The 18,795-nt window shown below is 39.3% G+C and overlaps 2 protein-coding genes across 9 annotated transcripts in view; one reads left to right on the top strand and one right to left on the bottom strand.

Annotated features, from left to right (window-relative positions):
• Positions 1-785: 785 nt before the first annotated feature.
• On the top strand, positions 786-14,269 carry eps8l3a (EPS8-like 3a). The gene is made up of 20 exons (XM_047347002.1): positions 786-936; positions 1,478-1,554; positions 1,648-1,721; positions 1,808-1,872; positions 1,949-2,107; positions 2,386-2,535; positions 2,614-2,678; positions 2,758-2,864; positions 3,244-3,371; positions 3,488-3,593; positions 6,504-6,577; positions 6,669-6,743; positions 10,422-10,567; positions 11,574-11,757; positions 11,847-11,890; positions 12,311-12,407; positions 12,503-12,607; positions 12,706-12,791; positions 13,662-13,794; positions 13,887-14,269. Exons 2-19 carry the CDS (start codon positions 1,493-1,495, stop codon positions 13,789-13,791), a joined length of 1,857 nt encoding a protein of 618 aa, XP_047202958.1. The 5' UTR covers positions 786-936; positions 1,478-1,492; the 3' UTR covers positions 13,792-13,794; positions 13,887-14,269.
• The window catches only part of LOC124856509 (AMP deaminase 2-like), a 40,694-nt gene continuing 36,158 nt past the window's right edge, over positions 14,260-18,795 (bottom strand). For all 8 annotated transcript variants that reach the window (XM_047346997.1, XM_047346998.1, XM_047346999.1 and 5 more), the window contains one exon: positions 14,260-18,089. In XM_047346997.1, the coding sequence (XP_047202953.1) occupies positions 17,874-18,089 (216 nt within the window). In that variant the 3' untranslated portion in view covers positions 14,260-17,873. The remainder of the gene's footprint in view (positions 18,090-18,795) is intronic.

Raw genomic sequence — 18,795 nt, 5'->3', positions numbered from 1 at the left:
TATTAGTCACAAATACTTTTTTTTAAGATCTGTATCTGTGAAAAAGTATTTGCCCCCTTACAGATTTCCTCTACATTTGCTTGCTTTTCATAGCTACATGTTAAAAGTCATCAAATGCATTTTAATACCGTAAAATCAGTGATAACCTGAGAAAAGGTAGTTTTCAAATTATAATTTCATTTATTAAAGAAATATCCAAATATCCAAATATCCAAAAGAGATATCCAAACCAACCTGGTCGTGTAAATGATGATTTAACCGATTAACCACATTTTTGTGTCGAGATGAGTTCAGTTTCAACAGCCACATCCAGGCCTGATTACTGTCAGAATGAAGATCTCATATAAATAGATCCTGTTTGACAACACGAAGTAGGCTAATAGATCTCAAACAGCAACATATCTTGCTCTTTATAGTCTCCAATACTTGCTGTAATTGATGAATGGATAAATTCTGCTCTCTAGCAGAAAGTCCTAAAGGAGACTGTCTGGCCTTCAGTTTGTGACAATGATCTGAAGCACACCAGGAAATCCATACCTGAATGGCAGAAAAACAAAAACACAAAAACACAGGTAGCAAGACCTTAAACAAAGACCTTCCAATATTCTAAATTAACATAATTTTGCAAAAAAAAGTGGCTGACGTCCCTCTTTAGAGATTTAAAAGAGTCATTACTCCTTATAGGAGATAGTCTCCTCGGTATCTGTCAACCTTTGTGATGCCACACCAAAGCTCACACCCTCATCTGAGATGGGTTGCTATTGCACGCATATTGCTACCGGCAGTGAACTTTGTCCCCTTCCTTCATAAGTAAGCTTTGACTCCACACTGTCGAAGTGAAGGATTAAAATGTGAACCGAAGCTGTAGCGCTGCTACTAAACTACCGTAGCTATTACAAGAGGAAAACACCAAGATTCAGCTGGCGAACATTAAAGGTAGGAAGCCTGATTGTAATAGCATGAAGAGAACTGGTCTTTTTTTGTCTAAATAGTCTGAAGGCTTACCGGATGTCATTTAAGACATGAAAGCACTTAAAATGCTTTATTACCTTCTCTAATATACTCACATCAGGAGCAATATTTAGGAAGTAAAATATTCTTCAAATATCAAAGTTGTGTTTTTCTTGTATTATCCTGGTGTTTTCAGGTAATTAGAAACAATACCTGCGTTTTGTTTAAATATAACAGTAAGGAAAACCTCTAATTGAACAAAACCAGCAACATAAATTTGTCATTGTTTGTTTGATCATTGCTTTGTGTAGCCAGGCAATAACGACAGAACACCTTTTACCTGAATTTTGGGTTTAAATTTGTGTTTTTGATTCCAAAATGAACAAAGGGTGATATTATCTGACGTTAGTCAGTGTTGCGTAATGAAAGTACACCTCTTGGAAAGATCAATTTATGGGTTTATTTCAGTGTGCGTTTGAGCCAGCACACACCTGTGACGTTCACGGTTTGGTATATGATCCACCAGCTGTGTTAGGACAGGATGTTCAGGAGCAACAGCCCGTATGGCTCTGAGACCAGCAGCTACATTTCCATTCAGTCCAAGTATGTATTTTATTATATAATTTTCTGATATCCCTCTTTTTCACTGCTTTCCAAACATCAGCTTTGGTCTTGTGTTGTTTGTCTTTGACACAGTGGCTTTTCCACCGCGGATGAGACTTCATCCCAAATATCAAACATCTCGAGACCCAGTGCAAAGTCACTTTACTGTGAGTAATCAGTACTGCTGTGAGCAAGTGATCACACCTATTTGTTGATTAATAATCTCTCATAGTTCTGCTTTATGGCTCCACAGTGCAGAGGCTGCAGTATGCAGCGTCAGTGAACAAGACAATGGAAAAAACAGAGTACAAAGTAGAGGTATTACCTCATCAACACTGAAATTAACGAGTCATTTTAAGCCTTTAATGATTAATTCATGGTTCATATGTTGCAGCACTTGTTTACTTGTGACCTAAACGGGAAGGATCTCAAAAACATCAAAGACTGTGTGGAGCGTCTGAAGGTTGTGGATCATACTAGTCGTATTTGGGGTCAGGACATGATGCTGGAGGTTCGAGGTACCAATCTGCTGCTCATAGACTTTGAAACCAAGGTAAACTACATCCACCACCCTCTACACAGATGAGAAAGTAAAGCCAGATTGGTGTGATCCCCTATGTTCTGCTAAGACCAAAAACCTCTTAGTGAAAAAAAGCAGTGAAAAGTGCTTGCATCACTTTGGTCTGTTCACACACTGCCCCATGTATTGGTTTTCCTTTACAAGAAAACCAATGGTAGACGTAGAACATGTGCCTCAGTGCTACCTTAGGTTTTCTCCAAATCATGTTGTGGTTTTAACCACTCTAATAGCAGTTTATTGTGCATTGTCAGGAGGAGCTGGAGTCATTTTCTCCTAGTGAAGTGAAGGGGATGGAGGCCTTGCTGGACTCTCAGGTGTTTGACTCTCTGCTCATCATGTCCATCCGGCACAGGACAAAAAACGTCACCACCGTCTTCCTGTTCCAGTGTGACGATGTCAGGGTGAGCACACAGCTTTGGTGGCTGTTAGTGTCTGAGAAGAGAAGGACATGAGATCTAAATGTTTTCTGTTGTTTCCAGGCTGATTATGTTAAAAAGGATTTAACACGAGCTCTGTCGCAGAAAAATGAGGGTTCACACTTCAGGTAAGACAGAGTCCTGGTGCACATGTGCATGGTTTTGTTTATTATAATTTATAACATCTTTTGTTCTGTGTTTAAGCAGCAATGGCCATGTTGATGGTGGGCCTGAAAGAGTGAGAGAGTCCTATAAGCCTGCAGAGCAGAAACCTGTACGCAACTCTGTGCCACCGTGGACTGCAGCTGACAACGGTGAGACCAGATTTTAGGACCAGAATGCTCCTGCTAAAAAACAAACAGCATTTCAGTTTAAAATTAGGATATCTTCAATAACAAATACAATCCAGTAAAAGGTAGTGCATCTCTAACAACAGAGGTTACAATGCATTCTTAATCAAATCAGCAAGAATATGTGGCTTTGTTTACTTTTATTTTTCAAATCTGCTCTGAAATAACTTGGTTTTTATCCTAATAGTGACCACCACCAAAAAAACATGTATTCTCTTTGATTACCTTTTAACATTTAATCACACAAAAAATAGAAATCTGTATTGTGTGTATCTATGTTCAGCCCTTTTGTTCCCTCCGAAGTTTTCATAGTTTATTTTAATGTTCCTGTTTCTTCATCAAGCTGAGGACAATTTTCCTGAGCCTGAACTGCATCTGCGTAGGTACAGGGAGGGAGAGGATGTCAAGCCACCAATGCCTACAGCTCCTTTACTTCCCTCTCGGCCATACACAGAACTGAACAGGAATGTGGTGAGTTTCCTTCAAATAAATGTTAGTTTTTAATTTCTTTAAATTGAGAAAAATAAAATATAAAATCATGTAACGTATACAAATAAGACTGATGATTTTATTTTATTTGCCTCCAGGACATTTTAAATCATATCATAACTGACATCGAGATCTTCATGGGAAAAATAGCAGCAATAGATGCCAAAAATGGAAATAAAAAGAAGAAAAAGAAAAAAGGAAAAGGTAGTTTAACTTAAAGCCTTTCAGGTAAAACAGAACATGTGTTCTTATACAGGTCCTTCTCAAACAATTAGCATATTGTGATAAAGTTCATTATTTTCTATAATGTAATGATGAAAATTTAATATTCATATATTTTAGATTCATTGCACACTAACTGAAATATTTCAGGTCTTTTATTGTCTTAATACGGATGATTTTGGCATACAGCTCATGAAAACCCAAAATTCCTATCTCACAAAATTAGCATATTTCATCCGACCAATAAAAGAAAAGTGTTTTTAATACAAAAAACGTCAACCTTCAAATAATCATGTACAGTTATGCACTCAATACTTGGTCGGGAATCCTTTTGTAGAAATGACTGCTTCAATGCGGCGTGGCATGGAGGCAATCAGCCTGTGGCACTGCTGAGGTCTTATGGAGGCCCAGGATGCTTCGATAGCGGCCTTTAGCTCATCCAGAGTGTTGGGTCTTGAGTCTCTCAACGTTCTCTTCACAATATCCCACAGATTCTCTATGGGGTTCAGGTCAGGAGAGTTGGCAGGCCAATTGAGCACAGTGATACCATGGTCAGTAAACCATTTACCAGTGGTTTTGGCACTGTGAGCAGGTGCCAGGTCGTGTTGAAAAATGAAATCTTCATCTCCATAAAGCTTTTCAGCAGATGGAAGCATGAAGTGCTCCAAAATCTCCTGATAGCTAGCTGCATTGACCCTGCCCTTGATAAAACACAGTGGACCAACACCAGCAGCTGACACGGCACCCCAGACCATCACTGACTGTGGGTACTTGACACTGGACTTCTGGCATTTTGGCATTTCCTTCTCCCCAGTCTTCCTCCAGACTCTGGCACCTTGATTTCCGAATGACATGCAGAATTTGCTTTCATCCGAAAAAAGTACTTTGGACCACTGAGTAACAGTCCAGTGCTGCTTCTCTGTAGCCCAGGTCAGGCGCTTCTGCCGCTGTTTCTGGTTCAAAAGTGGCTTGACCTGGGGAATGCGGCACCTGTAGCCCATTTCCTGCACACATCTGTGCACGGTGGCTCTGGATGTTTCTACTCCAGACTCAGTCCACTGCTTCCGCAGGTCCCCCAAGGTCTGGAATCGGCCCTTCTCCACAATCTTCCTCAGGGTCCGGTCACCTCTTCTCGTTGTGCAGCGTTTTCTGCCACACTTTTTCCTTCCCACAGACTTCCCACTGAGGTGCCTTGATACAGCACTCTGGGAACAGCCTATTAGTTCAGAAATTTCTTTCTGTGTCTTACCCTCTTGCTTGAGGGTGTCAATAGTGGCCTTCCGGACAGCAGTCAGGTCGGCAGTCTTACCCATGATTGGGGTTTTGAGTGATGAACCAGGCTGGGAGTTTTAAAGGCCTCAGGAATCTTTTGCAGGTGTTTAGAGTTAACTCGTTGATTCAGATGATTAGGTTCATAGCTCGTTTAGAGACCCTTTTAATGATATGCTAATTTTGTGAGATAGGAATTTTGGGTTTTCATGAGCTGTATGCCAAAATCATCCGTATTAAGACAATAAAAGACCTGAAATATTTCAGTTAGTGTGAATGAATCTAAAATATATGAATGTTAAATTTTCATCATGACATTATGGAAAATAATGAACTTTATCACAATATGCTAATTTCTTGAGAAGAACCTGTATACTCACCGGCCACTTTATTAGATACACCTCTCCAACTGCTCGTTAACGCAATCACATGACAGCCAATAACATGGCAGCAACTCAATGCATTTAGCCATATAGACATGGTCAAGACGATCTGCTGCAGTTCAAACCGAGCATCAAAATGGGGAAGAAAGTTGATTTAAGTGACTTTGAACGTGGCATGGTTGTTGGTGCCAGACGGGCTGGTCTGAGTATCAGAAATTGTTGATCTACTGGGATTTTCATGCACTACCATCTCTAGGGTTTACAGAGAATGGTCCGAAAAAGAGAAAATATCCAGTGAGCAGCAGTTCTGTGGGCGCAAATGCCTTGTTGATGCCAGAGGTCAGAGGAGAATGGCCAGACTGGTCCGAGCTGATAGAAAGGCAACAGTAACTCAAATAACCACTCGTTACAACCAAGGCATGCAGAAGAGCATCTCTGAACGTACAACACATCAAACCTTGAGGCGGATGGGCTACAGCAGCAGAAAACCACACCGGGTGCCACTCCTGTCAGCTAAGATCAGGAAACTGAGGCTACAATTCACACAGGCTCACCAAAATTGGACAATAGAAGATTGGGAAAACGTTGCCTGGTTTGATGAGTCTCGATTTCTGCTGCAACATTCAGATGGTAGGGTCAGAATTTGGTGTCAGCAACATGAACGCATGGATCCATCCTGCCTTGTATCAACGGTTCAGGCTGATGGTGTAATGGTGTGGGGGATATTTTCTTGGCACACTTTGGGCCCCTTAGTACCAATTGAGCATCGTGTCAATGCCACAACCTACCTGAGTATTGTTGCTAACCATGTTCATCCCTTTATGACCACAGTGTACCCATCTTCTGATGGTTACTTCCAGCAGGATAACGCGCCATGTCATAAAGCAGGAATCATCTTAGACTGGTTTCTTGAACATGACAATGAGTTAACTGTACTCAAATGGCCTCCACAGTCACCAGATCTCAATCCAATAGAGCACCTTTTGGATGTGGTGGAACGGGAGATTCGCATCATGGATGTGCAGCCGAGAAATCTGCAGCATCTGTGTGATGCTATCATGTCAATATGGACCAAACTCTCTGAGGAATGTTTCCAGTACCTTGTTGAATCTATGCCACAAAGGATTAAGGCGGTTTTGAAGGCAAAAAGGGGTCCAACCCGGTACTAGCAAGGTGTACCTAATAAAGTGGCCGGTGAGTGTATATCTACACAACACTGTATGTTCTTTGATCTATTTAGGTGTGGATGGGATGCCGCCTGAGCAGGAGTTTACAGACTGCCTCCATAAAATCAAATCTGGCTTCAACCTTCTGGTTTGTGTCTTTATTAACATGTAGATACTATCTCTGATGTGTGTGTGCATTCTCCTTATGCTCTAATGTACACTTGTGTTACGTTTGACAGGGAGAGCTTAACGGAAAGATCAATAATCCCGCTGCTTCTGACTTTGTCCACTCTTTGTTCTCTACATTAGCATTCGTAAGTGACTTTATATTCCTAAACTCCTAATCTGATGTGTTTTTGATCATTGTCCTTCTGCATAACCAAGTAAACTTGAGGTTAATGCCAACAACTGAAGATTATTCTTCAGGAATATTTGGTAGAGGGGAGAACTAATCCATCAATCATAGCAAACCATCCAGGTCTTGATGGTCAAAGTAGCCCTAGACCATCACACTATCTAGCCATTATTGACTGTCAGTGCGATGTTCTTTTGCTGAAATGATTTTAGTTTTACATCAGATGTGACAAATACCTTTTACAAAGTTCCAGTTTTGTGTGTTCACACCACAGAATCATTTCCAAAAACTCTTGGGGATCATCAGGATGAGCCAGGACCTTTTGTTCTTCTTAGTCAGCAGTGGTTTTTGTCCTCAAACATGTCCACTGATGCCATTTCTGCATCGTTTCTATTGTTGAATCATGAACACCAGCTTTGACTGAGGCAAGAGAGCCCTGCGGGGCTTTACTTGTTGATCTTGGCTCTTTTGTGACCTGCGGTATGAGTTGTTGATGCTCTCGTGGAGAATGTATGGTAGGCCAGCCACTCCAGGGAAAGTCCACAACTGTTTCATGTTTTCCCCACTTGTGGTTGATGGCTCTCACTGTTGTTCTCTGGAGTCCGAAAACCTTAAAAATGGTTTTGTAACTCTCTCCAGAGTAAATGTCAATAACTTCGGATCACATCTGTTTTTGAATTTCTTTAGTACGGAGCATTCTGTTTTGCTTGAGAACTTTTAGCCTACTTCATGCTGTTAGACTGGTTTTATTTAAGTGATTTCTTGATTTTACAGAATTGGCATCAAGCAATGTGGCACGTGAAATTAAACTTCACTTTCAAAAAACTGCGGTTGACAACAATATGAGATTTAGAAGGGGGGCGATTACATTCATACATGCAACCAAGTTGGGGTTGACAGCTTTTCCCCTGAAATAAATGAAAATGTAATTTAAAAAAGTGTTTTATATTATTGAATCAGCTTATCTTCATCTTTTGATATTTTACCAATGTTTTATCAGAAAATTATGCAACATGTTATAGATTTTCCAAAAAGGCTGACTCTTAGTATGTTATTCTTTAAACATGCTTTATTATTCGGGTTTAAACATCAGAATATATCAAGCTAGACATAAGAGTGGGTTTTATGCTTTTTAATGTATCTTTTGACAATTTCTTTTAAACAGAGACATACTTCACAATTTTATCCTGTTTCCTTTTCTGTTTGATAAGGACTAATAATTAGATTTAAAAAAATACAAAGTTATGCATAAAACTGGATGTGCTGATGGTACAACATACTAAATTGAGAAAAACTTTATTTTTTCATTTTTTGTTGCTGCTACTGACAGTGATACTGGAGATAGTATAAAACAGGGGTGTCCAAATCATGGCCCAGGGGAGCGAAAATTATTTTTAGTGGCTTGTTCGTAACCAAAATACAAACATGGTGTAAAATTTCCCAACAGCAGGTAGATATTTTTTGGTAGGGTGAAATATTAACTCTAGCAGGATTTTCAGAAAACATGCAGATATATCGAAATATTCCTAAAATGTAAAATTTTGGTTACAACACTGAGTATTTGTCCATTATGAACCATGACTTTGCTTTCATTTTTAATTTCGTAGTAAATAGGACCACAGACATCCAGTGACTTAGCCGAAAGCTGACTTGGGTGCACTCATCTGAATAAATGAAGCAAGTGTTTTTGAAAAGAAGAGTAAGCCATATCCCGTTCTTATTGAGAATGGAAAAAACATTTTCTGAAGCAAGAAAAAGGAAAGAAATTGACCCAAAACATTAAGATATTTCCTTTCTTTTAATGGAGCATCATTTTTTTTATTAATTGACTGGGAAAATGGTTACATTTTTGTGTGTTTTTTGGAGTGCAGCTTAAACCCCTTAGTGTCCAAGCATGCTGCTGAAAATCTCCTCTTTCCTTCCCCCTACTCAGTGGAAACATTTGGGACAACCTACTCCAACTGTTAGCAGTAGGGTGTCTGCAATTTTTAGCAAAAGGAAGACCAAAGGGTCAATTACAGGTCCTTCTCAAAATATTAGCATATTGTGATAAAGTTCATTATTTTCCATAATGTCATGATGAAAATTTAACATTCATATATTTTAGATTCATTGCACACTAACTGAAATATTTCAGGTCTTTTATTGTCTTAATACGGATGATTTTGGCATACAGCTCATGAAAACCCAAAATTCCTATCTCACAAAATTAGCATATTTCATCCAACCAATAAAAGAAAAGTGTTTTTAATACAAAAAACGTCAACCTTCAAATAATCATGTACAGTTATGCAATCAATACTTGGTTGGGAATCCATTTGTAGAAATGACTGCTTCAATGCGGCGTGGCATGGAGGCAATCAGCCTGTGGCACTGCTGAGGTCTTATGGAGGCCCAGGATGCTTCGATAGCGGCCTTTAGCTCATCCAGAGTGTTGGGTCTTGAGTCTCTCAACGTTCTCTTCACAATATCCCACAGATTCTCTATGGGGTTCAGGTCAGGAGAGTTGGCAGGCCAATTGAGCACAGTGATACCATGGTCAGTAAACCATTTACCAGTGGTTTTGGCACTGTGAGCAGGTGCCAGGTCGTGCTGAAAAACGAAATCTTCATCTCCATAAAGTTTTTCAGCAGATGGAAGCATGAAGTGCTCCAAAATCTCCTGATAGCTAGCTGCATTGACCCTGCCCTTGATAAAACACAGTGGACCAACACCAGCAGCTGACACGGTACCCCAGACCATCACTGACTGTGGGTACTTGACACTGGACTTCTGGCATTTTGGCATTTCCTTCTCCCCAGTCTTCTTCCAGACTCTGGCACCTTGATTTCCGAATGACATGCAGAATTTGCTTTCATCCGAAAAAAGTACTTTGGACCACTGAGCAACAGTCCAGTGCTGCTTCTCTGTAGCCCAGGTCTGGGGAATGCGGCACCTGTAGCCCATTTCCTGCACACGCCTGTGCACGGTGGCTCTGGATGTTTCTACTCCAGACTCAGTCCACTGCTTCCGCAGGTCCCCCAAGGTCTGGAATCGGCCCTTCTTCACAATCTTCCTCAGGGTCCGGTCACCTCTTCTCGTTGTGCAGCGTTTTCTGCCACACCTTTTCCTTCCCACTGAGGTGCCTTGATACAGCACTCTGGGAACAGGCTATTCGTTCAGAAATTTCTTTCTGTGTCTTACCCTCTTGCTTGAGGGTGTCAATAGTGGCCTTCTGGACAGCAGTCAGGTCGGCAGTCTTACCCATGATTGGGGTTTTGAGTGATGAACCAGGCTGGGAGTTTTAAAGGCCTCAGGAATCTTTTGCAGGTGTTTAGAGTTAACTCGTTGATTCAGATGATTAGGTTCATAGCTCGTTTAGAGACCCTTTTAATGATATGCTAATTTTGTGAGATAGGAATTTTGGGTTTTCATGAGCTGTATGCCAAAATCATCCGTATTAAGACAATAAAAGACCTGAAATATTTCAGTTAGTGTGCAATGAATCTAAAATATATGAATGTTAAATTTTCATCATGACATTATGGAAAATAATGAACTTTATCACAATATGCTAATTGTTTGAGAAGGACCTGTAGTATTCAGCCTAATAGTTTAAATCTCAGTTGTGCTGCACAGTCTGTTCTTTCTTCACCAGGTATGCTCTCACTGCTCGGAAGCACTGCCTCAGTCCATCATTGCCCCGCTGCTCACTCCTCAGTGTATCCGTCTCCTAAGTGAAGAGGCATCCTCAGAGGAGGACGAGCTGTGGCAGTCTCTAGGAGACCCCTGGAACATCCCCAGGTTCCTACTATACTATCCTACTATTGCCTATGAGCTTTTCATTTAAATGATGTTGGAAGACAAGATGCAATGAGGAACAATGCTGTCACATGTCCCTCCTATGCAGTTAACACTGTAATGTACACATTTGGAGTGTTGCAATTACTGCATACATCATATTTACTAAAAATAAGTGCCACTGCTCCAGAATCAGTGCAACTATGACAAAAATATAACAGCAATGATCCAATATCACCACTTAGTCTGACACTACACTATAATCTCCACAAAATGTCTTCCATTTTTACAAGCTGCTGCCAAAATTTCCCATCTTGCCATGTAGGTGTTTTGCAAAACGTGCCAAGTGGGTCTAAAGTTGAGGAAACATGGGAGATTTTGTGGAACATCAAGTGTTACATTTTTGAAATATGTGTCTCACTTTTGATACGCTCCCATTCTGACATGTAACATGTACATGAATTAATGGTGTGTAATTCACAGTATTCTGCTGCATCGGGATAGGGTAAGTTACTTTTCCATGCCTTTTTATTTCATATAAGATCAAGTGACTACCTGGTAATTAGGTTTTCTAGCTCTATGAATGCCCACAGGTGGTCAAATATTCATCATCTGAATTAATTAAACTAGAATGCATCCCTTACCTTTCGCTTTAAGTATTAACCGTCCCACATCCCCAAGTGAGTAAAGTGTCTGCAAGGCTTAATGTAGGATTAAGATATGTTATTATTGGACCATTGTTGTGGGTTTCGTTATGTATCAGTGAAGCACATGAGGTGTGAGTTTTGCAACTCCCAAAAAATCTGTGGCAGGCTAATTGTGTACACTACAGTGTTAGCATGTGGTAGCTTTATTTTACCTATGGCATCATGTCTTCCATTGTCATTAAAATGAAAGGCTCTTTATACCCATGCAACACATTTTGTTTTCAAAATGCATACGCTGTACAAGGCAAGATAGGAAACACTACAACAGCAGATTTAGGATGTTTTATATTTATATCCACTAGTACCAAATGGCCAGAGGAGGATGAGGACATCCCGACGTACACCCTGCAGTTCTTTGACGGTTGGCAGCCCCCTGAAGTGACCGCAGAGCCTCCACCAAGAGCACCAGAGAGCAGACAGGAGAGTCCATGGCCTTTACCAAGCCATCAGCCTCCAAAATCAGCTGGACAAAACACACAGCAGTCGGTTAGGCGTATTTTTTAATCCAAGATGCTTTGTTTTGGTCAAGATAAATAAACAAAAATAACTTTTCATGTTTGACATTTCCTGGGCAGAGTTATGCCAAGTGGAAAAGACCAGAAGAACGACAAAAACCACGGTAAGTACCTAGTCATATTCAATAAATTAGAATACTATTGAAGGGTTCATTTATTTCTGTAACTTAATTCACTAAATGAAACACTTTATATAGATTAATTACACAAAAACTGATGTTTTCAAGCCTTTATTTCTGTCAGTTAGGATGATTTTCAGCTTAAGGTAATGAAAACGATATGTTTAAGATTAGAATATTTTATTAGACCTATAAAAAAAATTTTTAAAATACAGAAATTTGAGCTTAATGTAAAGTTTGTTTAATATCTGCTTAAAGATTGTTGCTTTCAAAAGGTACTTTTAATCTGACAAATGAGCCTCATTAGAGCGCATGTTCTAATTTATTGAATATGACTGTAGATCATACTTTGTAAAGGTTTAATTCTCACTGCTCTAAGGTTTTCCTTCTTTCTTTGTCTTCCAGCCCTGTTGAGGTAAAATTATGCGACATGTGTGTCATGTATGACTTCATATCCAGAAACCAAAGAGAACTCACTGTCACTAAAGGAGAAGTAGTTGAGGTGAGTATCTGTTTCCCTTATTTCCAAAATAATGACATTTTCATAAAAAGTCCAACCAATCCTTCTTTACGCGCTTTGGCTTTGTGTGTCTGCAGCTCCTGGACAAGTCGAAGCAGTGGTGGAAAGTGAGGAACAACAGAGGGGAGGAAGGTTACGTACCACACAACGTCCTGGACGATGGTGACAGTCAGTCTTATGAGGTGGTCACTGCTCAGAAAATATGAAATGATAGGAAGAGAAAACTCTCTGCACACAAAGAAATCAAATCAGGACTTGCTCTTCTTGTATTTTTATTAAGGAAATTCAAGCATCTCCTGTCCTGACAAGGAAATCTAAACCAGCAGAGGTGAAAGCCTGGCTCGAACACATGGAATTCAACCAAATGTAAGCAAGAGCAACTTCTAATTCCTAGTTAATACTGATCTCTCAATAATGGATGCTTTACATCATTTATCAGGAACATTTAGCTTGGTTCAAACTGAAGTTATCACTAGTTTACAAACTTGATATAAAACATGATTTGCTCTTATCAATGCATAAGTGATTTATAGTCATTATAATACAGAGCAGGTCACAGATTCATTTACCGATATTACATAACACCCAGTTTGTGTTTTGAATAGTTTTCAAAAGTAAATAATGCTGTCCTTTATTATTAAAATAGCTATTTTTATTTATTTTTTAAGCAAACAACTAAATGTTGTTTATACCATACAGATTTGTCCACAGAGCCCTATAAACGGATTTTAAATAGAAATGTAATAATGATGAATCTTTGCAGTCCAGACAGCATTTTTAGAATGGTCCAAACAGCAGCTCTAGTTCTAGAAATGCAACAAGTGAAGTTTTTTTTGCCTTTAACAAATAAAATGTTTGACAACCTTCTCACCTTCAGTTTTATAAAAAGTGTAAGAATTACTTTCAAAATGCAGAACTGAAAATGATTTTAGGAAACTTGCAACAGTGAACAGTTTTCAGTTTACACCCACAGCTTCCATGTAATTTTTTTGTGATAGGGGAACACAAAGTGTGTAATTTCAAAAGCGGAATCAAAGGTATACAGGGTTTGCAACATTTGAAATTTGTAGTGTATTCAGATTTATATTCAGACCCCCTAAATCAATACTCTGTAGATCCACCCTTTGCTGCAGTTACATCTGCAGATCCTTTGGGTTTGCACATTTAGAGACTGAATGTTTTGCCTTTTCTTCTTTGCAAAATAGTTAACTAACTTCAGTGTTACTTTATTGGCAGCACTGTGCGCTGCCTGGGCGTCCTGAGCGGCTCCATGCTGCTAGGGATGAGCCGAGAAGAGCTGAAGTCGGTGTGCCCAGAGGAAGGAGGACGTGTCTACCTACAGTTACAGGCAGTCAAATCCACCTAGGCAGTAAGTGTCAGATCTGTTCAATAAGATTTAACTTCCCATCATATTCTTTACTGCTTCTATTGGCACTGACAACTGTTCTTTTTAACACCCAGGATGCAAGTTAAAGACTCGTCACAACCAGCAAAGAAGACGAAAACTTATTAGATACTGTAAAATGTAAGTTAATAAGAGGCAATCGGCAGAATAATAAAGGTTTATATTGACATGTAAACACACTGAAGTCACTTTGTGAATCTGGCACATGTGTGAATTATATATATATATATATATATATATATATATCACTACTATTTTTAAGTCAGAATGTAATCCCATTAAAACCTTATATGATAAACTGTGTATGAAGTTGTATAACTTAATAACAAGCTTATACTGCAGCAAAACTGCAAATAATCACTGAAGTCTACCTTGTTTTGTTTGTGATCTTTGTGTAACTTATAAATTAAAGTAAGAATCTGGAACATGTGTGAATTAACATGCTTTATTGTTCATTTTTTATACAATCATCACAGACAAACCTCATCAGTCTAAGGTGCTGGCAGTCCGTCTCAAGCAATAACAAGGCTAGAGATGAACAGGAGTCAAATTAGGCAGAATACAGAACTAAATGTTTTTTTAAAAAAAAGGTGATTATTCAGAAAAACTAGATTTAGATAAACCAAAACATATTTTCAAGACAGCAAGCAATTAAGCTAAATACTGACAAAATTATGAATGCAAACAGTAAATTATAAAGATTTTACCAGGAATAATTACTAAATTTTTGTGCTTCACATAAATCACAGTGTTGAGGAGACGATAGCATCACAATGCTTTTCTCTCCATTTACTGGAGCAAATATCTTACTATTCATAATAATCCTTCAATAATTGTATTTCACGAATTAATTGTGAGTTAATTGTGAGTTTTTTGGCTACTATTAGTTATTTTCATCCTGTGGACAATATCAGTCACCCAAAAAAGAAGCACAAATATTACAAGTTTGTGTTTGTGAGGTAGGATGAACAATGAAGTGGACACGATAAAGACAATAAACACAGAGTGATCTCATGAGGGGGAGAGATGAGTGGGTGGAAGCTGAATGTGAAAAAGTCTGATCGGTTCAGGTTGCAACACCGGCCACATTTATGACCACCCCTGGTAAAGATGTCTAAAAAGTCTCACAATGAATTCGTCTTTCATTGCAGCAGCCTAAACCCTCAGTAAAACAATGAAGAAAAATCCAACCTTTCATTTGAGTGAATTTACTCAGTGAGGGAAAAAAAGAAATAATTACTTTTAACAAAATTAGCCGTGGCACCACTGTTGACACCTCAACAACCGCTTTAAAATAAACGTAACTGAAGCATTTGGTTAATTTATACTTTTTTTTTTTAAGTGATCAGAGTTTCTATGGTGTTTTAATTACTAATATATGAAGTTCTGTTTCCCTGAAGCATATCTTTGACTTGACACAGAGGCCCATTTCTCATGTCAACTGGGCTGGATCAGAACCCATATTGATCCTGGCTGCAAAGAGTTGCATCTTGGGGGGGGGGGGGTCACCAAGTCTCCAACAAGCATTAGACACCATTTCCACGGGAACTGATTATTTAGTAGTGACACCAGAAAAAAAGTATTTTCCTTCCTACCTGTACAAACGTAAAAATGTGGAGCTTGCAAAATTCTACTGAGACTTTAACTGGACCCTTGGGCAAGATTTCAGCAACAAACACACCAGATGGGTTTGGCGTAAAGCACCTCATGGCCACTGTTAGTTTTGGTGGAGGATCTATGATGCTGTGGGCTTGTTTCTCTTCCAAGGCGCTGGGAACCTTGTTAGAGTACATGACATCATTTGCTCTTAGAAATTTTTGATACAAATCAGGTGGACTCTACCATTAAACTAAGAATGGGTCATCATTGGGGGGTTCAACAGGATAATGATCCAAAACGTGGCCAAATCAACACTCAAATGGTTCAGCTGACACAAAATCGTGTTTCTCCTACCCTCATCTCAGTCCACAGGCCGAAATCCTACAGAAGATCGAGCACAAGACGTTCTACGCAGCTTGTCTAAAGAGCAACAGCCAAACATCCTTCTCTCTGTACAAAAGGTTACAACCCTGTCCTGTTGGCAAAAGGTGGTGTACAGATTACTGACATCAGGGGAACCAATAATATTACAAATTGGTGATTTTGTTGAAAACCTTTGCTGAACATGAAGTGTTTTTTACCACTGGATATGAAATGCATTCAAATTAAACGTTAATTTTTCAGGGTGATGTTATGCTCCTGCAACAAAACATGAATTTGTTTTAACACTTTTCATGCATCCTTACCGCAGGCGTCAAAGGATATGGCCGGTACGGTACAACAGGGAGCACATTAAAAAATATGCTCCTAATCTTTTAAAGGCAAACTACATTTCCAAAAAGTACAGAACATAATCATTATTAAACATCTAAACTAGTAATAAGCCAAGCTGAACTAAAGTGAAAGGCAGAAATACAAGACAGAAAACAAATAAAGAGGTGAAGAAATCTTTGCACCCAACGATATCAGGACAATTTAACTCAGCTAAACTTATGCATACTTATATATGTGCTTTGGTGTCTTACTGGCATTGAAACTGTAAGTCACTAAAACATAAAATGTATATATTGGTGGATAATTAGCTGACATGATACTAAACAAGAGCAAGCACGAAAATACTGTTTCATTACTTAATATTAAAGAAAAACAATAATAAAACCGTAATGAAAAAGTTCTCCTTAACATCAATATACTGAGAATTACGAAATGGTCTTTCTTCTATTTCAGCTTTAAAAAACATGAACTTTAACACAAAGTCCTCTGAGATCAGTAGACAACTTCAGCACAGCCTTCATTAGTCTGCTATAGTCGTGCAAAACAAAAACGGTTTCTCTTCTTTTATCTTGTTCACCTAGAGAGGAAACGCACACACATCTGCAAACTACGGACATTGTCTGATTGGTTCCTCTACTTTTCGCTACAAAAACCCAGAATCTCACAGTTTGCTGAGAGGCAGGATCATGTGGAGTGATATATAACTATGAGACCATAAGGCTACAGAACCTTCACCATGTCCCAGCACGGTCTGCTCGTTTTCACCATGCAGAGTTAGGATGCTTTACATGACAGTCGAATGTAAACAAGTTGCCATGCGGGCATGCAGGAAAGTACTTGAGCTGAACTAGAGATCAAGGCCAAGGTGAAAAGCTTCTTCACACTGAGCGTTCTGCAGGCTGGTTTCAGCTCCATCTGCAGGCCTGGGGTGGAGATTCACTAAGAAGGAGACAGAAAGAACAAACTGGACATGCACTGCTTCTAAGTACTAATGGAAAGGAACGGCGAAGGTCTTATTTTGGTGCTTATGAAGAGCTTGGTGCATGCAACGAACTAAACCGATGTGACCGAGCTCCAACAATGCTAACAGTTAGCATTCATTCACATTTCTTTGTGCTCTTTATATCTGTGCTACATTAAAACTATAACATGACAAATAAATGACTTCTTTTAGGAATGTTTCTTTCTCATATATTACTTTTTGAGCTTTTTGGAATCCCACAAGATTGACTATGACAGTGCAACTTGACAAACAATGGATCTTAAGCTACAGCAAGCATCGCACACAAAACGTTGTCGAGTTTGTTGCTCTTCAAGGATTGACCAACCTCTGACACGGATCCCGGTTTGCAAATATGGCTACTCTGCATCTATAATCAGAGCACAGTTTATCTTGTGTTCAATTACAATAATAAAAAAAAACAAACGTGTGCTAGAGCAACAGAGACTAAGCTAAAGGTTTAAAAAAATTGGGAAACTTAAAACATACAATTAGATTTTCTTGCACCCAAACAAAATTGAACATTGACTAAATTAAAATAATGGCAGCACTGAAACCTTGGCTGTTTATTGGCTACACAGCTATAGCAGTGCAGCAAACGTCTACAGTGGTGTGTAAAGAGCAGCAGATTTTTCTCTCACATCACATGTTTTCAGCGGTATGCTGAGTGGGCAGCAGAGTCGAGGGGACTAATGGAAATAGGCGGGGTAGGTGCGTGGAGGCTGTGGTTTCAGCGCCCTCCCAAGACGGGACCCATGGTTAGCGTTTCCTCTTCATCGATACTGTCCAGCTCGTCTGTGCGCACGGCATGGGTGATGAGGTTGAGCTCCTCGGTGAGCGTCTCAAAGCGGTATGCAACACGGATATCGGGAACGTTGGTGCGGCGGATGTCGTTGCTCTCAGGACCTTCTTTATAGTAACTGGGGCCAAGCCAGTAGCTCTTGACCTATGGTTGAAAAAAAAAAACATTAATTGGAAATATTTGGAGTACAGACAGTTTTGCATGTGATACGATTTTGATCTTATCTGACCACAAGATCTTTTTCGATGTTTGCTGAGTCCCCTACATGACTTCTGACAAACTATAGGACTTCTTATGGCATTCTGTCCATGATGGCAGATTTGTGAAGCACAAAACTAATAGTTTTCTTGTTAAAACATTCTCTAATTGGAGCTGTGGATGTCTGCAGCCCCCCAGAAATACCATGGACCTCTAGGCTGCTTCTCTGATTAAGGCTCTCCTTGCTCGGCACTGTCAGTTTTGTGGATGGCCACGTCTTGGTAAGTTTTCAGTTGTGCCATTCTCAATCCATTTTCAGAAGATGGACTGAACAAAGCTCCATGAGGCATTCAAAGCTTGGGATATTGTTTAATAACCCAACCCTGCTTTAAACTTAAATACAGCTTCCACCCTTACCTGTCTGCTGGGTTCCTTGGTCTTCATGAGGCTGTTTGTTCACTAATGTTCACCAACAAACCTCTGAGGCCTTCAGACAACATTTGGATTTATAATGAAATTAAATTGCACATAACTGCACAACATTTACTAATTAAGTGAATACTCGGTTGCATAAAAATTTTATTTAGGGGTAATAGAGTACATGTAATTAAATACAAATTCATAACACACATTTTTTTATTAATTGCTAAGA

Source organism: Girardinichthys multiradiatus, chromosome 20 (genome assembly GCF_021462225.1).
Source record: "Girardinichthys multiradiatus isolate DD_20200921_A chromosome 20, DD_fGirMul_XY1, whole genome shotgun sequence".
NCBI classification, from domain to species: Eukaryota; Metazoa; Chordata; class Actinopteri; order Cyprinodontiformes; family Goodeidae; genus Girardinichthys; species Girardinichthys multiradiatus.
The sequence above is the reverse complement of the archived record's forward strand: the minus strand, read 5'-3'. Positions and strand labels throughout refer to the sequence as shown.